We start from the raw sequence: 17,543 nt of genomic DNA, 5'->3' as shown, positions 1-17,543 counted from the left end.
TAATAAACTCATTAGAGACTTATTATGTTTACAAGCTACAACGTCTAGAACATTAAATAAAGATCGATACTATTTTTTTACGATAAGGATTAAAGTGTTACAAATTTTAAATTACATAAATTAAATTATTACATACTAATAAAATACAACTAACTTGTTTAAAAAAAAAAAAGAAAAAAAATACTTGACTAAATCGTTATCGTTACATCCACAAAAGTTCAAGACCAAAAGTGATATACTAAATCGATTTTGTATTTCACCATTTTCTTTTATCTATGTCTGCTTATTCCAATATATTGTTTTCTTCCAAATTTAATGGGATAGTTGAATCATAGCAAAATGGATAATTAATTGGTCACAAGAAACCACAACAATTTTTTCCAGTATTTTTGTGTGTAGCAAATGGTCAAGTTGGCAGAGCAAAACTCCAAAAAAAAAAAAAAAAAAAAAAAAAAAAGAACTAAGGGAATAAAGAAGACAAAATAGATACAAGAAGCTATAATAGATAAAAGGAAGGGCATAAAAACAATGGAGAGAAGAAACACCTGTACAATTCTTTGATCAATTTTTGTTCTTTTTAGCTTCAAATTTAGTGCCCTCTTTTAGAGCTTCCTGGGCATCATTCTCCATCCCAAGGCTGAATAGGCAAGTTGCTTGAAGATACAAAGCAGTTGCCCACTCTGGAGATATTGCCTGAGCCTGCATTGCATCTCCTAGAGCTTCTTGCCCCATATCACTCATCAGGTAAGATAAACAGCGTCGAGCGTACACCGTCGGCGATACCATCGTCCCGCCATCAATGAACTACAGAGAACAATCATTTTGGTCTTACATTACGACTCCGACGAGTCCCTAGAGGGTTCAAGAGATGGCTCAAAATGAGGTCAAGGAGCACTCACTTGGGTATAGCAATCAATGGCAGTTGCAAAGTCTCTAGCTCTGAAAGCTGTATCTCCATGTTTCTTAGAATTGAGAGTCTCCTGCATTTGACTGGTCCACATTTGAAAGGAAAGCTGAAAGACCAAAGAAGAAGTTGTATGGTTATTGTAATGAGATTAGCATTTTGAAATGGAAAGTCAAGTATATATTATTGGTAGTAGCCGACCTCGTTGGCAATTCCCTCATCATCCTTGTACCCATTCTTGTCCAGCATTTCATGAATGGCAGTTAGATCCTTTCTCAAGCACGCTTCGCCAAAGGGTGTTAATGATAATGGTTGGGTTGACGCTGCATTCTCAAGTGTGATGCCCATCAAAACGTACGATGGAACCTGCTTGAAAACGATTGATCAGAAATCCAAGCCTTTTAGGAATTAGAAGACAACTCCAACAAACAATGAAATGTGACTATTGACTATTCAATAACCATCAAATGGAACCTCAAAAACTCAAAGAACGTTGCCCAGCTTTAATAAACAATATAGCCAGCAGATCAAGAAACCTGTTGCCGTAGATGAATCTACTGCAACTCTCGACTAAAATAAGATATCTTTATAATTGTACCCAGTGCAAACCTCTGAATCTTTCTGAAGTGGCACGAGAGCAGTCACGAGAGACTTCGCATTCGGCCTCTCACGGGCCTCATACTGTAAACAGCGAGATGCTAACCTCACTAGCTCAGTTCCATCATCATTTGAAAAATGGCCCTCCAATGCAGAATCCATCAGCATCAGGAAGTTTTTCCCACGAATTAGATCGAGTGCCTAAGTTCATACAAGAACAAGCATGCATGATGCACATACTTCTACAACTTTAGGAAGTGGATTTTAGTTCAAGGAAAGGTTTCTTAACATGGGTTGTAGTATGAAAAAATGGTAGATGTTAAATCAAGGATCATTTGTTTCAATATCAACTATACTAAAAATTCAAAAGAAGAAAAGGAGAACTTACATGGCTGGGAGGGATATGCTTGCCACTAAGAAGATCTAGCAGCAGAGTACCATAGCTATAAACCACACTTTCCGGTGTCACTCTACCTGCCAAAAAACACATTTATGCATTCTATATAACTATGAAGAAACAATTGACAGCATGCTACACATGCACGCCGGTATTTATTCTCTATGTGCCTTACATTACACCGGTATTTATTCTCTATGAGCTTTACATTACAGGTTTGGCACAGTAAAACCCTCAGGAGAGATGCCAAAAGCACAATCCCATCTAAAGGACGGTAATATTTCTCTTGTGATGAATGCTTTCTTGAGATTAAAGATAAACATGGAGCACTGGTTGTTCAATGTAACATGTGGTACAGCAATTAACAGATGTTTTAGTTCGTCACCATGTAGGATTCCCTCAAGTATAAGAACCTTTGAGCTTTATGCATCAGTGAAAGAGCATATAGGAATTTGTATATTAAGAGTTTAAACAATGTTTCCCTTTTTCCCTTTCTGGGCAGATGAAGTCCAGAATGGCAAGAAGAATATACCTGTTCTCAAATACTCTGGAGGAGTAAAAGCCAGGTTTGTACTGTAACTCTTTCCATCCCTACTGTTCTTCATAAGGCCAAAGCATGACAGCCTGGGATTACCATCCTAACCCACATAACAATCCAAAATTACAACACTCGATTCTTGAACATAAAGCTCAGCAGAAATGACAAGGAAGAAAATACACACTTGATCAAACAAAATTCGGTAAGCGTTTAGATCGTGGTACAAAGCTCGTCCCTTGCCACTGCAATATTCCAAAGCTTGTGCTAAATACAATGCCACCCTCAACCTCATCGCCCATTTCATCGGATGTGACTCCCCTGGCATTGACATCGTTAGAAAATAAGAATAACTACTAACACACTCATATTTCTTTCACTTTCTAACATTGGCTCCACAAGTTTAGCAACATTTCATAGTCAATGTACATTAAGGAAGGAACAAGATTGTCAAATTAGGCAGTGTTTGGTTGGTGAAGGTCGCATTTCTTTGAGAAAGTTCCTAATATTTCACAAACAGACAGGGTTTTACATGATTTGGATGATGAGTTGAGAGCTAATTAAGATAATAAAAACAACCATTATCCTTGTAATTACAATAAACTCCTTGCAAGGGCTTACAGTGAAAGAGATGTTTGGCTAGAGTCTCATTAGGCATAAACTCTGCTACAAGCAACCTCTCTTCCCCTTCACAGCAACATCCAATCAGATTCGCCAATCGCTCACTCCTCAGATTTCCCACCGATCTTGCTTCATCCTGAATCACATCCATTACCATCCAAACCAAAAACCAATCAATTTCAGACATTAATTGAGCAAATAAAACGCACTAAGAGCATAAGAGCAAGTTAACAAACAAGAAATTGGCGAGAATCGGGCCATGCGAGCTTGTTAAACCGCTTCACGGCGATCCATCGGCCATTATCGAGCTTCCCTTTGTAAACCACATTAGGAGCTTTCTCCCCATGCTCCGACACTATGTTCTCCGACGAAAACCCACCGGTAGCGGCTTTGAGCCGCTCGAAGCTGAACTCGCTGAAACTCGGCCATAAGTTCCGGTCGTTTTTGTTCCCATTTTCTGCAATCAATGGTGAAAGGAAATCAACATTCTCAGTCGCAATCACTAAACAAAACCATAAAAAAGCAAAAAAACAACTAATGGGTTCTGATGACTAAAAACACAAGATACCCAGATCAGAGGACTCCAAAACGGAGGGTTTGAGGTTGGAGTGGAACCAGCAAAGCGAGAATTTAAAGCAACGGGCCCCCATGAATGGTGGAATATGATGAAACTGTGAAGAAAAAGAAAGAAGGGAAATGAAGAAATTGAGAGAAAATGATCAAAAAGCTTTCATTTTCAGAAACAATCCTTCGATTTCTTCAAATTTGAGTAATAGGTGAAAAGGGTGAGTCTCATCTTATGGATCCAATATCTGGTTGTTTCACACTCTCGTTTCTATCTGTATTCCAAATCCTGCTGCTAATAAACTTTTTCACTTAAAAAAAAAAATAATTTTTGCTCATTCTCTCTCTTGCATTTTCATGTGAGTTTGATTTTGCAAAAGAGTGTTCGCTTTCTGGATTCAGCTTTTCCTTTTCTAATCTCATCATTCCACTCTTTCTCTGTTGCATCTTTCTCAATTTTCACCCATTTTTTTCTTTTCTTTTCTTTAATCTCTTTACAAAATTTCATTTCTTTTTTTTTTTTTTGAAAAGAGGAATTAACTTTGGGAAGAAATATCAAAATTGCTCCATTTTTTGTCAGCTTTCATTGAAAAGTGGCAGTTGAATCAAACGGTCAGATTTGTTTAATTCTTTATGAAAGTCAAACAAATCAATGACGTAAAGCCCTCTGTTCTTTTTTTTTTTTTAAACTCACCAATTGGAATTAGAAATTTGAATTTTAATGGAAAAGTGATGGGCATAATTTGTTTAAATTGTAATTTGCTTGATCGTTTTTATGTAGATGCCAATCCTTTTTCTTAATAGGAAAAAATAAATTGCTTCTAATTATTCAACTCTGTTGCAAGCTGTTTGAGGCATTGAGATGATATAAGATATGGGAAGTTCTGATGTCTGATGAGTTATAATCGAATATGAATGATCGAGTATGTTTAAGTAGATATACCGAAGAAAAATGACGGTAAAATATGAAACACGTTCTGAAAATGGACCCACAAACAATTAAAATCGGTGAGGTAGGATAATGGGCCTCCAAACACGGAGACGATATGATGTGAGGATATATCATTTCATGTTGGACCCCCAAACAACCCCTTGAAATTACACCAAAATTAAAAAGTGAAATTCTTATAAATTGAATAATCCCAAAATAGATATTAATATTTTTAAAATCTTGGATTTTTTAAAACCAGTTGAATATTTACCTTTAATTTAAGTATACCCAATAAGAATTTTTGTTATTAGGTATACTTAAATTCTTACTTTTACTTCTTTTTTACTTTTTGGGTCAGCTTCTTATTAGGAATACTTAAATTAATGGTTAAATATATAATTCGAATCATTCAACTTTTTATAATTAAGATTAGTCCCAAATCAAAAGAGTTATTAATATTTTAAATTATGTTATTTCAAAACCATTTGATTTTCCTTTATCTTTTTTTTACTTTTGGGTCAGCTTCTTGTTAAATATACTTAAATTAATGGGTAAATAATATAATTTAATTTCGGACAATCATACATGTAACCCAAAATTTTGGTCTGAAATGAGATTTGATCCATTTTTAAATTTTAAGATTTCTGTCACTTTAATTATGTCATATTCATGGTGAAATCACCAAAATAAACATCGCAAATATAAATTGGGCCTCTCGCTCCTTTCTCTCATTTTCTTACTGTCGATCTCATTTTTCTCTCACTCTCTCAAACGAAAATTTGCAGATTAACAACTCATTCCTTCGACAACACAAACCCATTTCACATGACCCCCTTTCCCAACATGCCCATTCTGATAACACCACTCTTCGACGACCTTTGAAAATTCATTGTCAACGACCCACCTTTGACCCTTGAAATTGAAAAAAAATTATGGAGAAAAAATCGCCAAGAGGTAGAAGGCAAAAAAAAGAGAGAGGATATTTTGGTATTTTTAGTTGATGATGACATTTGGGAGTGTTTGGCTCACCAACATGATTTGAGTATTGTTTGGCCCACCAACTTTAAATGTTTGTGGAGTTGAGTTGGTATATTTTACCAACTCACCCCAACTCTCCTTTTTCCAATGTTTTCAATGACTCCACTCATCGGTCACTATTACACTTCGGGAACTAACTTCAAGCTCCAACAACTGCCTTCGAGGACCAACTCTGGCGACCAACTCCAAGCTCCAACAACCACCTCCGATGACAACTCAGGTGATGAAATCTGGGCTCGACAACCACCTCCAATGAAAGCTCCGGTGACCAACTCCGAGCTTCGAAAACCTTCTCGCGACCAACTCCGATAACCAATTCCGAGCTTTGGTAACCACCTCCGATGACCCAACTCTGACAACCACCTTCACGATACCAACTCCGACGACCAATTTCAAGCTCTGACAACAAATTCTAATGACCAACTTCGACAACCACCTATGTAGGCCCCGACAACCACCTCCGACTATAAAACTCTAATGAAAATCATCTTCGATGACCATCTTTGGGCAAGCAACTCCTACGACCAACTCGGGACCTTGACAACCACCTCCGACAACAAACTCTAATAATCAACTCATGCGATTAACTTCGAGCTTCGATAACGACCTCTCCCTATAAACTTCGGCAAAAATCATCTTCGATTGTCAACTTTGAGACCACATTCGCCCGACCAACTCCGGGCTTCTAAAACCACTTCCGATAATAAACTTCGACAATCAACTCCAATACCACCTTTAAATGACCAAATTCAGGCTTCAACACCCACCTCCGACTACAAACTTCAACGAAAATCTTCAATAATCAACTTTGATAGCCACTTTCAACTATTATAAGACGGATGACTGTTAAAGTATATTGTAGGGTAGTTGATTATATAGAAAATAATATTTTGTCTGCATTAAGTCCAATATTTATATGTAAAAATTTGTCAAAAAAATGTTGATTAAATTCACATATCAAATGAGTGTTAAGGATATTTAGACGAAAAATATGTGTAGTTGAAAAGTATGTAATATATAACCAAAAAAACCATAAAATGAATTTTTTTCTTGAAACAATTTCCAGCAATAATTAGTGAAAAATAGAGATTTATTCTTTGATGATCCTCCAAATTTAGAGGAATTGAAAGTGAAACTTGAAGAAATATGATGACATTTCATTAGGTGTTAAGATGATGTGAGAGATTTAATTAAAAAAATTCATGGCATAGTAAAAATATAGAGCAACAATAGAAATAAGAAGAAAAAGAATGTGATGATAAAATTTATGGAAAAAAATAGGAATAAAAAGTTTTGATTTCTCTTTGGCTTCTCATTTTATTTAAACATATTTTTGCAAGAAATGTAATGGGCTAATTGTTGTCTATTGCCCAACAAAGAAAGAAAGAAAGAAAGAAAATAAAGCTTTAAAAATTTTAAAAAAAATTACAATTCATATTTTATTTAAACAAGGATAGGTAGAACTATTGAATAAAAAAGTTTCAAAACAAAAATAGTAATCATAAATGCAAGTTATTTAGAGTTCAAAAAATTACATAAGATATCCTAGATATAGGAACTTACTCTCCAATACATATGATTATCTCATTTGATTTAGTACACGTCTTTTTTCAAAATATATTTATATGTACTTTATGTCTTAAATATTTTTCAATCAAATTAAGGTTGTTTGTAAATTTGTAAATAATTATGACATTAGAAACTAGATGTTATCAAACGGGTTTTAATAAGTTGTTTTAATTTTAAAAAGTTAAATATAAATATTGAATTAGAGTAATTTCATGTGTAAAAGTGGATTTAATTAAAAGTATTATATTAAGCTGGTATATGAATATGTTAGAGATCTATGTGTCAAATTCCTGTCCCATACTAAAAAAAGAGAGAGCCTTGTACTAAATTGTGATTTTTTTTATTTTTTATTTTTTTTTATAGAAATTAAAGTACTTTAAACGATTTTCAGTTATTTATTCAAACAAAAACAAAAACAGATGGCAAATTTCCTAAACCACCCTTAATTTTAGTGATTATTGGAATTGCACCTAGGGAATTTTTCATTGTATAAAACCTCAACCTAATACAGTTGAAAGAATTAATTTTTGAGTGAATTCAACTAAAATTAAATAAGAAAATGAAAATGTTTAGCAAATAAAAATACCACAAAATGATAAAATATAATTTCGGCCCCTGGAGTTTATTTAATTTTATTTTATATAATTTCAAATAGTCAATTTTAGTTCCTATACATTCAATAAATTTTAAATTTAATCCTTAAATTTTAATTTTAAAAAATTAATTAAATTATAATAATAATTTCCATGCAATGTCCTATGCATACAATATATCTTAAATTTCTCTCTAAAAAATATTTTTAAAATTTAGAGTGAAAATGTCAATAATTATAGAAAAAAGTCTTGAAAATCCAAGACAAACCCATCGTAGAAACTAAATTTAAAATATGAACAAAATTTTTGGTTTATTTTGTATTATATTAAAAAATTATTTTCTAATTATGTAAAAATTAAAAGTTGTGGGATATTAATCACAATAATTTATACATGATTTTATGTCCTTTTTCTGAGATATTTATTATTTTAAATCAGATATTTTAGATGAGTTGTATTTGTAAAGTAAAATTTTGATTAATATCAGAAAAGTGAAGGGGTATAAAAGCAAAAAAGATAATGAAAAAAAGAGAGAGAGAAGAGAGAAAGAATATAAATAAAATACTCAAAATAAGGCCAAGTTTTGATAGGTTAAGTAGTGTCATGAAGTGCATGTGAGAGCATGTCCTTTGCTTCACATAGAGAAAAATAGCAGCATATCATGTGCTTCTTCAACTCAATTATACATATCACATATAAAATATTATATGTCACTCCACTTATTATTATTATTAAAATATATATTCTCGAATAAAAGATCAAAGATTTAAACCTTCTTTCAACTTAGTATTCATCAACGAAACATACATAATATTCAATAATATGAAAAAGTAAAGAAGATTTTTGGTAGAAATACAAAGACAAAATAAAAATATTAATCAATATAAGACATATTACCTTAAAATTTTAGTCCATAAAATTTGAGGTTTGTATTTATTTGGTCTTGAAAATTTCAATTTTATCTGATAGGTCTTTGACAAATGTAAAATTCTTTTATAGATTAATTAATCTATTTGATATAAATTTTATGTAGTCCGTGAATGAAAAATTCGAAAGTTTATGAACTAAATAAACACAAATCTCAAAGTTTATAGGTTAAGTTTAATGAAACTTAACATTATAAACACTACTTACATCCATGAATTGTTATGTTTAGTTATTATTTTTTCATATATATTTCAATATGAGAGGGGAGTTTTGAAACCTAAACAACATAGTTTTTAAAAACTCATTCTTGTTTTTTAACCAATAGCTATGAATTCAAATGTTACAATAGCAAAAATGGGAAACATTGTTAAGAACATATGAGAAAATAGATATTAAGTTTCAAAAGCTTCTGGAAGTATTTAAGACAAAGAGTGAAGTTGTTTAGTCGTAGATCCCACAATGTAAGGAGTTAATAAGTCATGAAAATGATGTTTTTTTAATCGTTGGGCAAAGAAACTCCTTAACCAAATGAGGGAGTGGACAACTTCACTCATCTCAACTCCTATTCTTTAGGTCAAACATGTCCTACTCGATCAACAAACTAGACCTAAATTATAAGTTTAGCTCCAAATTCTTAAGTTAAGTCACCAATTTTAAGTTGGTTTAAAAGAATTTATATGTACATATATATCCGAAGACACTATGTATGACAGCTCTAAAAAGACAGCTTTTAAAAACAAAAGCAAAGCAAATTGTTGTCAAACAAAACTGTACCCTAAAATTAGGAATGATTCTTGTTTCTTACACAGATTCGCACAAAGACGATGCTAGTTGTCGATAGAGCAGCATGAGGCTGGCACCAGCCTCAGACGCAACTAATAAACACACTATCACGCCCACAACCTGTTTGTCAAAATGCCCCAATGAACTTCCAGAGTCAAAAAAATGTCTTCTCTCTTCTTTTAAAGTCCAAATCCATTCACTTTCAAACTTTAAACAGGAGCTTAACGAAATGGGGTTCTCAAAACTTTCGTCCCCATCTCAATGATTAGGCCAAAAAAAAATGATTAGCTTTGAAACAAGAAAGAAAAGACAATGGAAGCTGGAAGAGGGATAAGGTTTTTGGTCTGACAAGCGGTGGCGCTATGATTTGCTCCACCCCATTTGGGTGTCTGGACGACCCCTCATTACAGTGAAAAGGGAAGCTTAGTTCAAAAAATGGTCAAGACATGCCTCAACCATCATAATTGCATTGCATTACACACAAACCATCATTAGTGTACTCAAAAGTTGGGGTTAATTTCAGCATTTCATATTGACCCAAAAGAAAATAGCTTGGGACAACAAACTTCTCATATCTACTTTGAGTATAAATCCTCATATCTTTGTTTTAAGTTTGATAAAAAATCTTCATATTATTTAATATATATATATATATATATATATATAATATATATATATATTCATTCTCACTTATATATCCACGATCTTTCTTCTATTTAGTTAATGTCAGACTTTATTTACATTTACAACAATCCTCTCCTCGCACAATCACCTATATAACTCTAATCTAGACCCGTTGGAATGTCTTGAATCTGTTATCTATTATTTTGAATAACCAATCAGGACTTGCTAAATTGTATTTGTATTATGTGTTATTTATTGGGTCTGGGATTTAGAAGGTATCATATATAAACTTTCTAACCATAGTGACGTTTCTACAATATGTACTATCTGATCTTCTTCTTTGTTAATAAAATTGCTCTCTTCTTCTATTTGTGAACGTAGCTAAGACACTGTTAATAAACCATGCAAGTCTCTATGTCGATCTTTGTTGTTTACGTTCTTACTTTCTTTATTTGTCGATTTCATAACAAGGTCAATTATTCTATAATTGAACACACCATCTATCTCATAAGTTTAACTATGAAGCATAGCATGACTACAACTTCTAGGACTCATCAGAAGGGAAGCATGATTTAAGTAAATTTATAAGGTTTTTTTGGTTTACCCTTTTGGGAGGAATTCATGATTGGCAGAGAGTGGAGAGGCTTGAATTGCGCAAGCAATGCTTTTAGTTTTTGGGGCCACACAGCCATGCCTTTTAGCCTTCAAACCCAACATCACAGCAACGTCAAATTTTTAAGTTATATTTTATGGGTCCTCCCATTTGATTGTCAACCATAACGACCATAAACACAAACCCAACCCAAGCTTTGCTGTAAAAACTCAGTCTTGGATTCCTTTCATTAATACTTCGTCAAATTTGCTTAATAATGCTTTTTCTCCATTTTTTTTCCCTTCTCTCTATGGAATGGAAAACCAATTTTTTCTTTTAATAATTTAGTTATGAAAATTATGGTAAAACAGTGGCAATAAGATGAGCATAATTTTCAAAAATTAAGAACTAAATTGAGTCTTAATATTTAGATGTATTGATCATTATAATTTTATTTTGAATTTTTATGTTTGTACTAATAAATAAAGTTGGTTCTTTTTTAAAAAGAAAAAGTTATTAACCTTGTAGTTTAAACTATTATTATTGATAAGTAGGGACGTAGTGCACTACGTGTAATTGACATGATACAACTTAAATTTTCGTATGTGTACAACTAATTCAGGTGTCTTCTATCAGTTTTCTTTTCACGTGGCAATATGTCAATCTCTTATGAAGGATAATTGGAATGATACCCGAAAAAAAATGATCGTGGCCAAAATAAGCTTAGCTCAATGATGAAACATGCACTTCTCATGTTAGAGGTTTGATCTCCCAACTCAACTATTGCTATAATAGAATAATAAAATAAAAAATAAAAACTATTATGACCTATGTACTAAATCGCCAAATTGAGAGCCCATTTTTTTAAAAAAAATAAAATAAAATCAAACAAGTATAGGATTTGTTTAGTGTTTTAACTTATTAGACCCTATTTGATCGGAAATTTGTTTAGCTAAAATTGGAATCCTCATTTAGGATATACTTTTTGTTGGGAATGCTTTTAATATTGTATATTTTTGTAAAATCTCTCCAGAGGTGAACATTTTTGTTTTTTAAGCAGGAAAGATATTTTTTCAAATAATATTCTCTCTTATCTGCATGTTTAAGAGTTGTGGAAGTGTTGATCATGGTGTTTGTTGGTTGCTTGTATTATGCCCCCAAAAAAATGGAGATTTGTTTTTTAAGATCAACAAAGATTTAAATTTTTGGCCTCTGGATTAAAAGTACATCATTTGCACCGAGTTATATTCATGTTGCCAACCAAATTTGGAGATGGGTTAAATTTCCTTCCTTAGTGCTTCTACTAGTTAAACCCTGATCACTTGAACAAAAACATTCACTGTCATCTCCTGATTACTTTTTTCTTTTTTTCTTTTTCTTTTTCTTTTTTTTATGAAAAGAAACTTCTATTCCTTCAATTTAAAATTAGAGGAGAGAGGTAATTTGGACCATTGTCCAACATTTACATATTGATATTTCTCGAATTACCCAAAAAAAAAAAAAAAAAACACATTAATCACACATCCTGTCTGGGACCATTCAACCAGTGACTTCGGTTAAAAGGATTCTAAAAAGCTGTATTGAATGAACATAATGGCTTTACTCCAAAATGAATTAATAGGTTGAGATAAACCCCGGCCTCAGCCAATATGAGAAAAAAAAAGAAAAAGAAAAAGGCATGTGATTGGAGCAGCACATTGCTTTGAAAATGAAAAACAGATCATCTGTAAGAGTGTGATGTTTTATACTATTCTCATTGATAATAATAAAAGAAAAAAGGGCAAAGAGGGTTCCCTGCAGAGAAAGATTTGGTTTGGAGTTTTGGAGGTGGGAATGGGCAAGAAAAGCACGCATTAAATTTTGCTGGGACAGCACATGCAAGATCCTCATCATAAAAAGGAACATCATGTGCTCTCCTCGCATGTTATTTCATCCAACTTTTTCAATTCAAACGTTTGGCTGTTCTGTATGTGGGCCTACAAATTGTCTTCCACCCTGTTATGCATGGCTGTGTACCTATCAGGTGATGCTTTTCTAGTGTCATTGTTCTAAATGTTTTGTCTATTTCTATCTAATTATCAATCCGCTCCCACACTTACAACTGGAATTCCAAACTTTTGATTCATTTAATGCGCTATTTAAGGTAGAGGTAGTAGAAGTAGAACATGATGCTGCAAAATTGTCAAAGAAGCATAACTCAAAGTTACTTCTTTTTTTCTTTTTTCCTTTTTTTGGGGGGCTGTCAAAATAAAGTTAAAACTACCAACTCATATAAACAATCACAGAGATACAGATTCATGCAACCCTCCCAATTCCAAGATTGAGCAGTTGATATAAATCTCTTTTGCAGGCCCATTTCGAAAACTTACGGTTGCTCTACGTGCCACCATTCATCGAGGCATTGATATGAACTGCATTTCCCTCTTCAAGAATCTTGCCATTTACTTGAGTTCTCAGCCTCTGGAGTAGAACCGAGTAATTGTCAGGAAAAAGAACCGGAGTATGGACAATTCACATTATCTAGAGCATAATATTAATGTTTGATACGTACCCTATCTGCAGGGTCCCCCGAGTTCCCATTGATGAGCTTGTGGTTCTCATCCTTCGGCTTGGTATCTCTATCTTTCGTACTCAATGGTAACAATGTAGATACAGCGACATTGGTTCGATCAGGCAATTCTGGAATATGAAACTTGAGTTTTTCAGTAACAATATTAAAAAACACTCGTCAAAATTGACAAAGGACAATAAGAAAGTAGAAGTAACCTGGCAATTTCTTATCGACAAAGAATACAACAAGGTTTACTGTATACCTGCAGAAAGATAGATGGTTTAGGAAATGAAAAATTAAAAAGCATGATTCAAACACACGAGTCAGGAGTGGCCATTTTTTTCACCATGCTACTACAACATCAACAGTGTAATGTTTGCGTGAGGCTACTATTAGGAAGCTCTGAACTATAGCAAGTAACCAGGCCAACTGCTTTATGAACCTAAAATGTTCCAAAAAAACAAACCATCAGCTAGAATTCAAAATTTAATGAATCCGCACATGACTATATACTATAAAATTCATCACTTTTTTTTTTTTGTGTTTATATTGTAGTACTTCTAGAAGCAGATACCTCTGAGTACCATATATTTGATATGAACGCACGAAAACAAGAGTAAATATCATGTGTGATGAGAAAATTAAGTCTCCACAACCATACAATACACCCCTCGGAACTGCAAATGCAACAACCATATGAGGAACGATGTCAATAATAATATATCTAATGACTTTAAAGGTTCATGACAATTCCTTACATATCAAGAAAACTTCGAGGATACTTTTGGGGGGAGGCAACGTTGCAAGTTTTGAACCCTGCACAAAATGGTGTATAAGTTGCCTACATTTTCCTTTTGTAATAGCCATATTCAAAGTATTACAAAATAAGAACCTCGTATTGATCAACCAAGTTCACTCATGAACAAAAGTAAATTGACATTTATCCTTCAGACACGATGAGAAATTATTCAGATATCAGTAAAAATTGTACCTCACGGCAGTGGTAGTTTGGACCAGGAAGTTGGGTTGAATAGAATGTCAGAATACGGAGAATTTGAGAAGCCTGCAAAAAATGAATAAAAGGGACATACAATATCAATGTTTGTGTTATTCAATATGAAGGAATTTGGATGTAACATGGCCCGTCGGATAGATGACCCAAAAATTAGACAAAAAATGTTTCTTGGTTTTTGAAAAAAATGCCTAACGGCCCTTTGTTGATGTCAAATTCGGGTGAAATACCAAAATATATTCGCACGCATGCGAAAAAGTAATCTTGCTCTTGCTCGTCTCGTTCTCTCTTCTTTTTCACTCACAAATCACTATGTCTCTTGCTCTCGTTTGTCTTGCTTTCTCTTCTTTTTTCACTCACAAATCACTATGTCTCTCGCTCTAGCTCGTCTCGCTCTCTCTTCGTTTCCTCACTCACAAAATAACTCCTCTCTCTCGTCTCTTGCTCACCAGAGTTGGTCGCATCGGAGTTGCTCGTGTGGACTCGTCGTGCCGAAGAAAAAGAAGACGACGTAGAGAGGAGAAGCTAGAGAAGAAGAAGACGACGTGCAGAGGAAGATTTCTGGCACCGGAGGAAAAGAGGAAAAAGAAAAAAGAAGGGCAATAATGTAACTTCACGTGGTCATGACATCAACGAAGGAGCATTCAACATTTTTTTCAAAAACTAGGTCATTTGCCATTTTGGACCTTTAAAATGGGTCTTTTGAGCAATTAATCTGATGTAACATCAACTACCAAGTTCTTAAAATATTTTTCTTTTGAGAAACCAATCATGAAACCAGGTTTTGCAAAGGTGAGGGGATAGGGGAGATGATTGGGGCAAGGCTCAAACACATAACATGAAAGTCACTCTACAAGAGTCCAAAATAGTACTTACAACTAAAAATGCTAGAACCCGGCACCATAACAGAACTGTGTAGATCTTTTTAGTTTTGAGAATGAAAGGATGAAAGGTCCACTGCAACAGAAAGTTCCACCATTAGGAACACTAAAGAAAGTCCATGTATGCCAATGAAGAGAGAATAGATATCAGAAAACAAAGCCTACATTGTTCTAAACAAAGGAAAGACAATCACTATCAAGTCTGTGTGTGTATCATTTGATGAGAAACAAAATCAGGGATATTAGACTATAAAGGGCATTTTATTTACGTGCCACTAAAATTTCTACTCAAATTTCAGGAACCAACCAAGAAAGACCCTTTTTCTTAATGACAATAGCATCGCCCCCTTAGAAACATGAATGCCAAAAGTTAAGCCCTAGAGAGCAGCCTTCAGTTCAGTATGCCCTGCCCTACTCGTGAAGTCTTCATCAATGTTGAATGTAAAAAAGAGGAGCAAATAGAGTATAAAATCTGTGCCTTGTTAAGAAGCTTTGATGCAAAAGGTGTACATTGATATGCTAGCAGGAATTCATGCTTCAAGAGACCGATAATAAAACCAATAAGATTGAAAGATGAAAGAAAGAAAACTAAGAGAAAAGGCAAAGGTTGGAACCTCACCAAGAAAAATGATAAAAATATGAATGAAAACAAAGTCTCGCTTAGGTAAGCTTTGTCGGGTCCAAGTTCCTACATTCAAATACAATAAAAATTAACATATATATTGTAATTATGGATCAAAGGATGCAATATTTTGATACTAACCGGAAGAAGATAGAAGCCAACATCCTGAAGTACTGGCCCAGGCCTATGTATATAATGAACACCTCTAGCAGCTAGACCATGTATGTACTGTCCACAAGAAGTATTATGCATGTCACTAAAGAAAGAAACAACACACAATAAAAGCTCCAAACACTCAACTCTTTGACATAAATATCCTAAAAAAGATTATCATCCTCTCAAATTTATAAGCATATTTGAACGTTATTGTAACTTCCTACAAGTTCCAACACCTATTCTAATCCAAATTCCAAAAACTAATCAATCTATCGTTAACATATATAAAAGTGAATAGGTGATGTAGTGAGGTAATACAAGTCATCCCTGAAAATGAAGTGCAGACAAATTTCCCATCATTAAAGGATACCTGACAAACTAATCCCCCGAGAAGGTATTTCCAATTCTCTGCAAGAAGAATGATCTCCGTGGTGGTCTCGGCACAGACTCTTTTCCATAGCTTCTCTCCCACACAACAAAAAGGAAAAAACACATTAAACAAAAGCAAAATCATAGAAACGGCGTATTAAGCAATCGAAATTAAGAGAAACCAACCTTTGAAGATTCCCGGCGGATGTAAAGATTCATTTTCAAGGCGTGCAATATCAAATTCCATATTACTCAAGAATCAACCAGGAAAACTCAGCATCAATCATCGCGAAAATAAATAGAAACCCCTCGATTGGAATGGAAGAATCGGCTGTGTAATCTCAAACAAGGGAAGATAAGTTTGAATTCCCTCAAAAGAGAAGGAAGAACAATTAAAAAGGAATCGTAGGATTGAAATGGTTGGGGTTGGGGAATAAACTGAAAATCAAAATTGAAAAAGGGGGAAATGAGATCTGTTGATCAATGAAGAACAAGAGATTTACGTTGAAGAACAGAAGCCAGCGAAGACGGAGTATTTGAATAAGAAAGGCGACAACGCGTTATTTGAAAAATCAAATATTTTTTATTTATTTTTAAATAAGTCCCTAAAATAAAATTGTAAAAATTAAATTATTAAGAAAAAAGGCCTAAGGTTTCCTTCGCTAAGAAAGAGGGGACTGCCGGACTGACGGCCACGCGAATTGAACACGGGATTCGGAGTCTTCGATAAGAGATAGAATAAAGTTTGAATTTGATTTACGAATTATGGGTAAATTAAATTCCATTTTGTTATTTAAAAAGCAAAAAAATAATAATAATAATAATCCCATATTGTTATTATTCAAACTTGAAGACTTAATTTGTTGTTTTTATTTTTATTCTTAAATCTTTTAAATCTCAATCTCTTTGAATTTGTCAACTTTGAGCATCTCAATGGGTTGAATTTGTTGAAGTATAACGAACTTGGATATAGATTAATTAGTTTTGACATATATTTTCATAACTCAAATATATATGTGTGTTTGTGGAATTAAGGTATGTATATATAGTTAAAATCCCAATAGTCCTATGCATATGGAATTAAGATGTGTATATAGCTAAAATGATCAACTTGATTCTGTCTGGTAATCGTTTGATGTTTGATTTTTTTTAATTATTATTTTTAAAAATAAGTCTTTGAACACTACTTCTACCTCCAAATTTCTTATATTGTTACTTACTTTTTACCAATAGTTTACAATTCAAGCCAAATTTGGAAAGCTTGAAAAAGATTTTTT

General features: G+C 33.4%; 2 protein-coding genes across 4 annotated transcripts; both read right to left on the bottom strand.

Moving 5' to 3' along the window:
• Positions 1–332: 332 nt before the first annotated feature.
• On the bottom strand, positions 333–4,181 carry LOC120072593 (serine/threonine-protein kinase BSK6-like). Its single transcript, XM_039024989.2, has 10 exons — positions 3,623–4,181; positions 3,291–3,511; positions 3,055–3,190; positions 2,621–2,754; positions 2,431–2,536; positions 1,890–1,975; positions 1,514–1,702; positions 1,106–1,270; positions 900–1,013; positions 333–804 (listed from the first exon to the last, which is right to left on the bottom strand). Exons 1-10 carry the CDS (start codon positions 3,702–3,704, stop codon positions 562–564), a joined length of 1,476 nt encoding a protein of 491 aa, XP_038880917.2. The 5' UTR covers positions 3,705–4,181; the 3' UTR covers positions 333–561.
• An 8,673-nt stretch (positions 4,182–12,854) lies between these two features.
• Positions 12,855–17,131, bottom strand: LOC120074694 (phosphatidylinositol:ceramide inositolphosphotransferase 2). 3 transcript variants are annotated; one of them, XM_039027909.2, is made up of 12 exons: positions 16,453–17,131; positions 16,268–16,357; positions 15,883–15,969; positions 15,739–15,807; positions 15,115–15,195; positions 14,218–14,289; positions 13,985–14,042; positions 13,801–13,903; positions 13,573–13,668; positions 13,442–13,488; positions 13,227–13,354; positions 12,855–13,135 (listed from the first exon to the last, which is right to left on the bottom strand). In XM_039027909.2, the coding sequence occupies exons 1-12, from the start codon at positions 16,483–16,485 to the stop codon at positions 13,052–13,054; spliced, it is 948 nt and encodes a 315-aa protein (XP_038883837.1). In that variant the 5' UTR covers positions 16,486–17,131; the 3' UTR covers positions 12,855–13,051. The 3 variants fall into 3 exon arrangements, with proteins under 3 accessions (XP_038883837.1, XP_090168355.1, XP_090168354.1); XM_090312229.1 differs by having other exon boundaries at positions 15,883–15,997; positions 16,453–16,872; XM_090312228.1 differs by lacking the exon at positions 15,115–15,195 and having other exon boundaries at positions 16,453–16,898.
• Positions 17,132–17,543: the final 412 nt, after the last annotated feature.

Source organism: Benincasa hispida, chromosome 3, assembly GCF_027475165.1.
Source record: "Benincasa hispida cultivar pf3 chromosome 3, pf3_genome.v1.1, whole genome shotgun sequence".
Classification (NCBI taxonomy): Eukaryota; Viridiplantae; Streptophyta; class Magnoliopsida; order Cucurbitales; family Cucurbitaceae; genus Benincasa; species Benincasa hispida.
This window is presented reverse-complemented; position numbering and strand designations above follow the sequence as displayed.

What these genes read in the sequence shown, in the direction of transcription:
- LOC120072593 (XM_039024989.2), bottom strand. Translation starts at nt 3,704, where the DNA reads ATGGGGGCCCGTTGCTTTAAATTCTCGCTTTGCTGGTTCCACTCCAAC. An exon ending in AGCCAAACATCTCTTTCACT is followed by an intron (nt 2,755 to 3,054) that starts GTAAGCCCTTGC and finishes TGTCAATGCCAG; the next exon opens with GGGAGTCACATCCGATGAAA. An exon ending in TCCAGAGTATTTGAGAACAG is followed by an intron (nt 1,976 to 2,430) that starts GTATATTCTTCT and finishes GTTTTTTGGCAG; the next exon opens with GTAGAGTGACACCGGAAAGT.
- LOC120074694 (XM_039027909.2), bottom strand. Translation starts at nt 16,485, where the DNA reads ATGAATCTTTACATCCGCCGGGAATCTTCAAAG. An exon ending in TCCGCCGGGAATCTTCAAAG is followed by an intron (nt 16,358 to 16,452) that starts GTTGGTTTCTCT and finishes GTGGGAGAGAAG; the next exon opens with CTATGGAAAAGAGTCTGTGC. An exon ending in GTTGATGTTGTAGTAGCATG is followed by an intron (nt 13,489 to 13,572) that starts GTGAAAAAAATG and finishes ATCTTTCTGCAG; the next exon opens with GTATACAGTAAACCTTGTTG.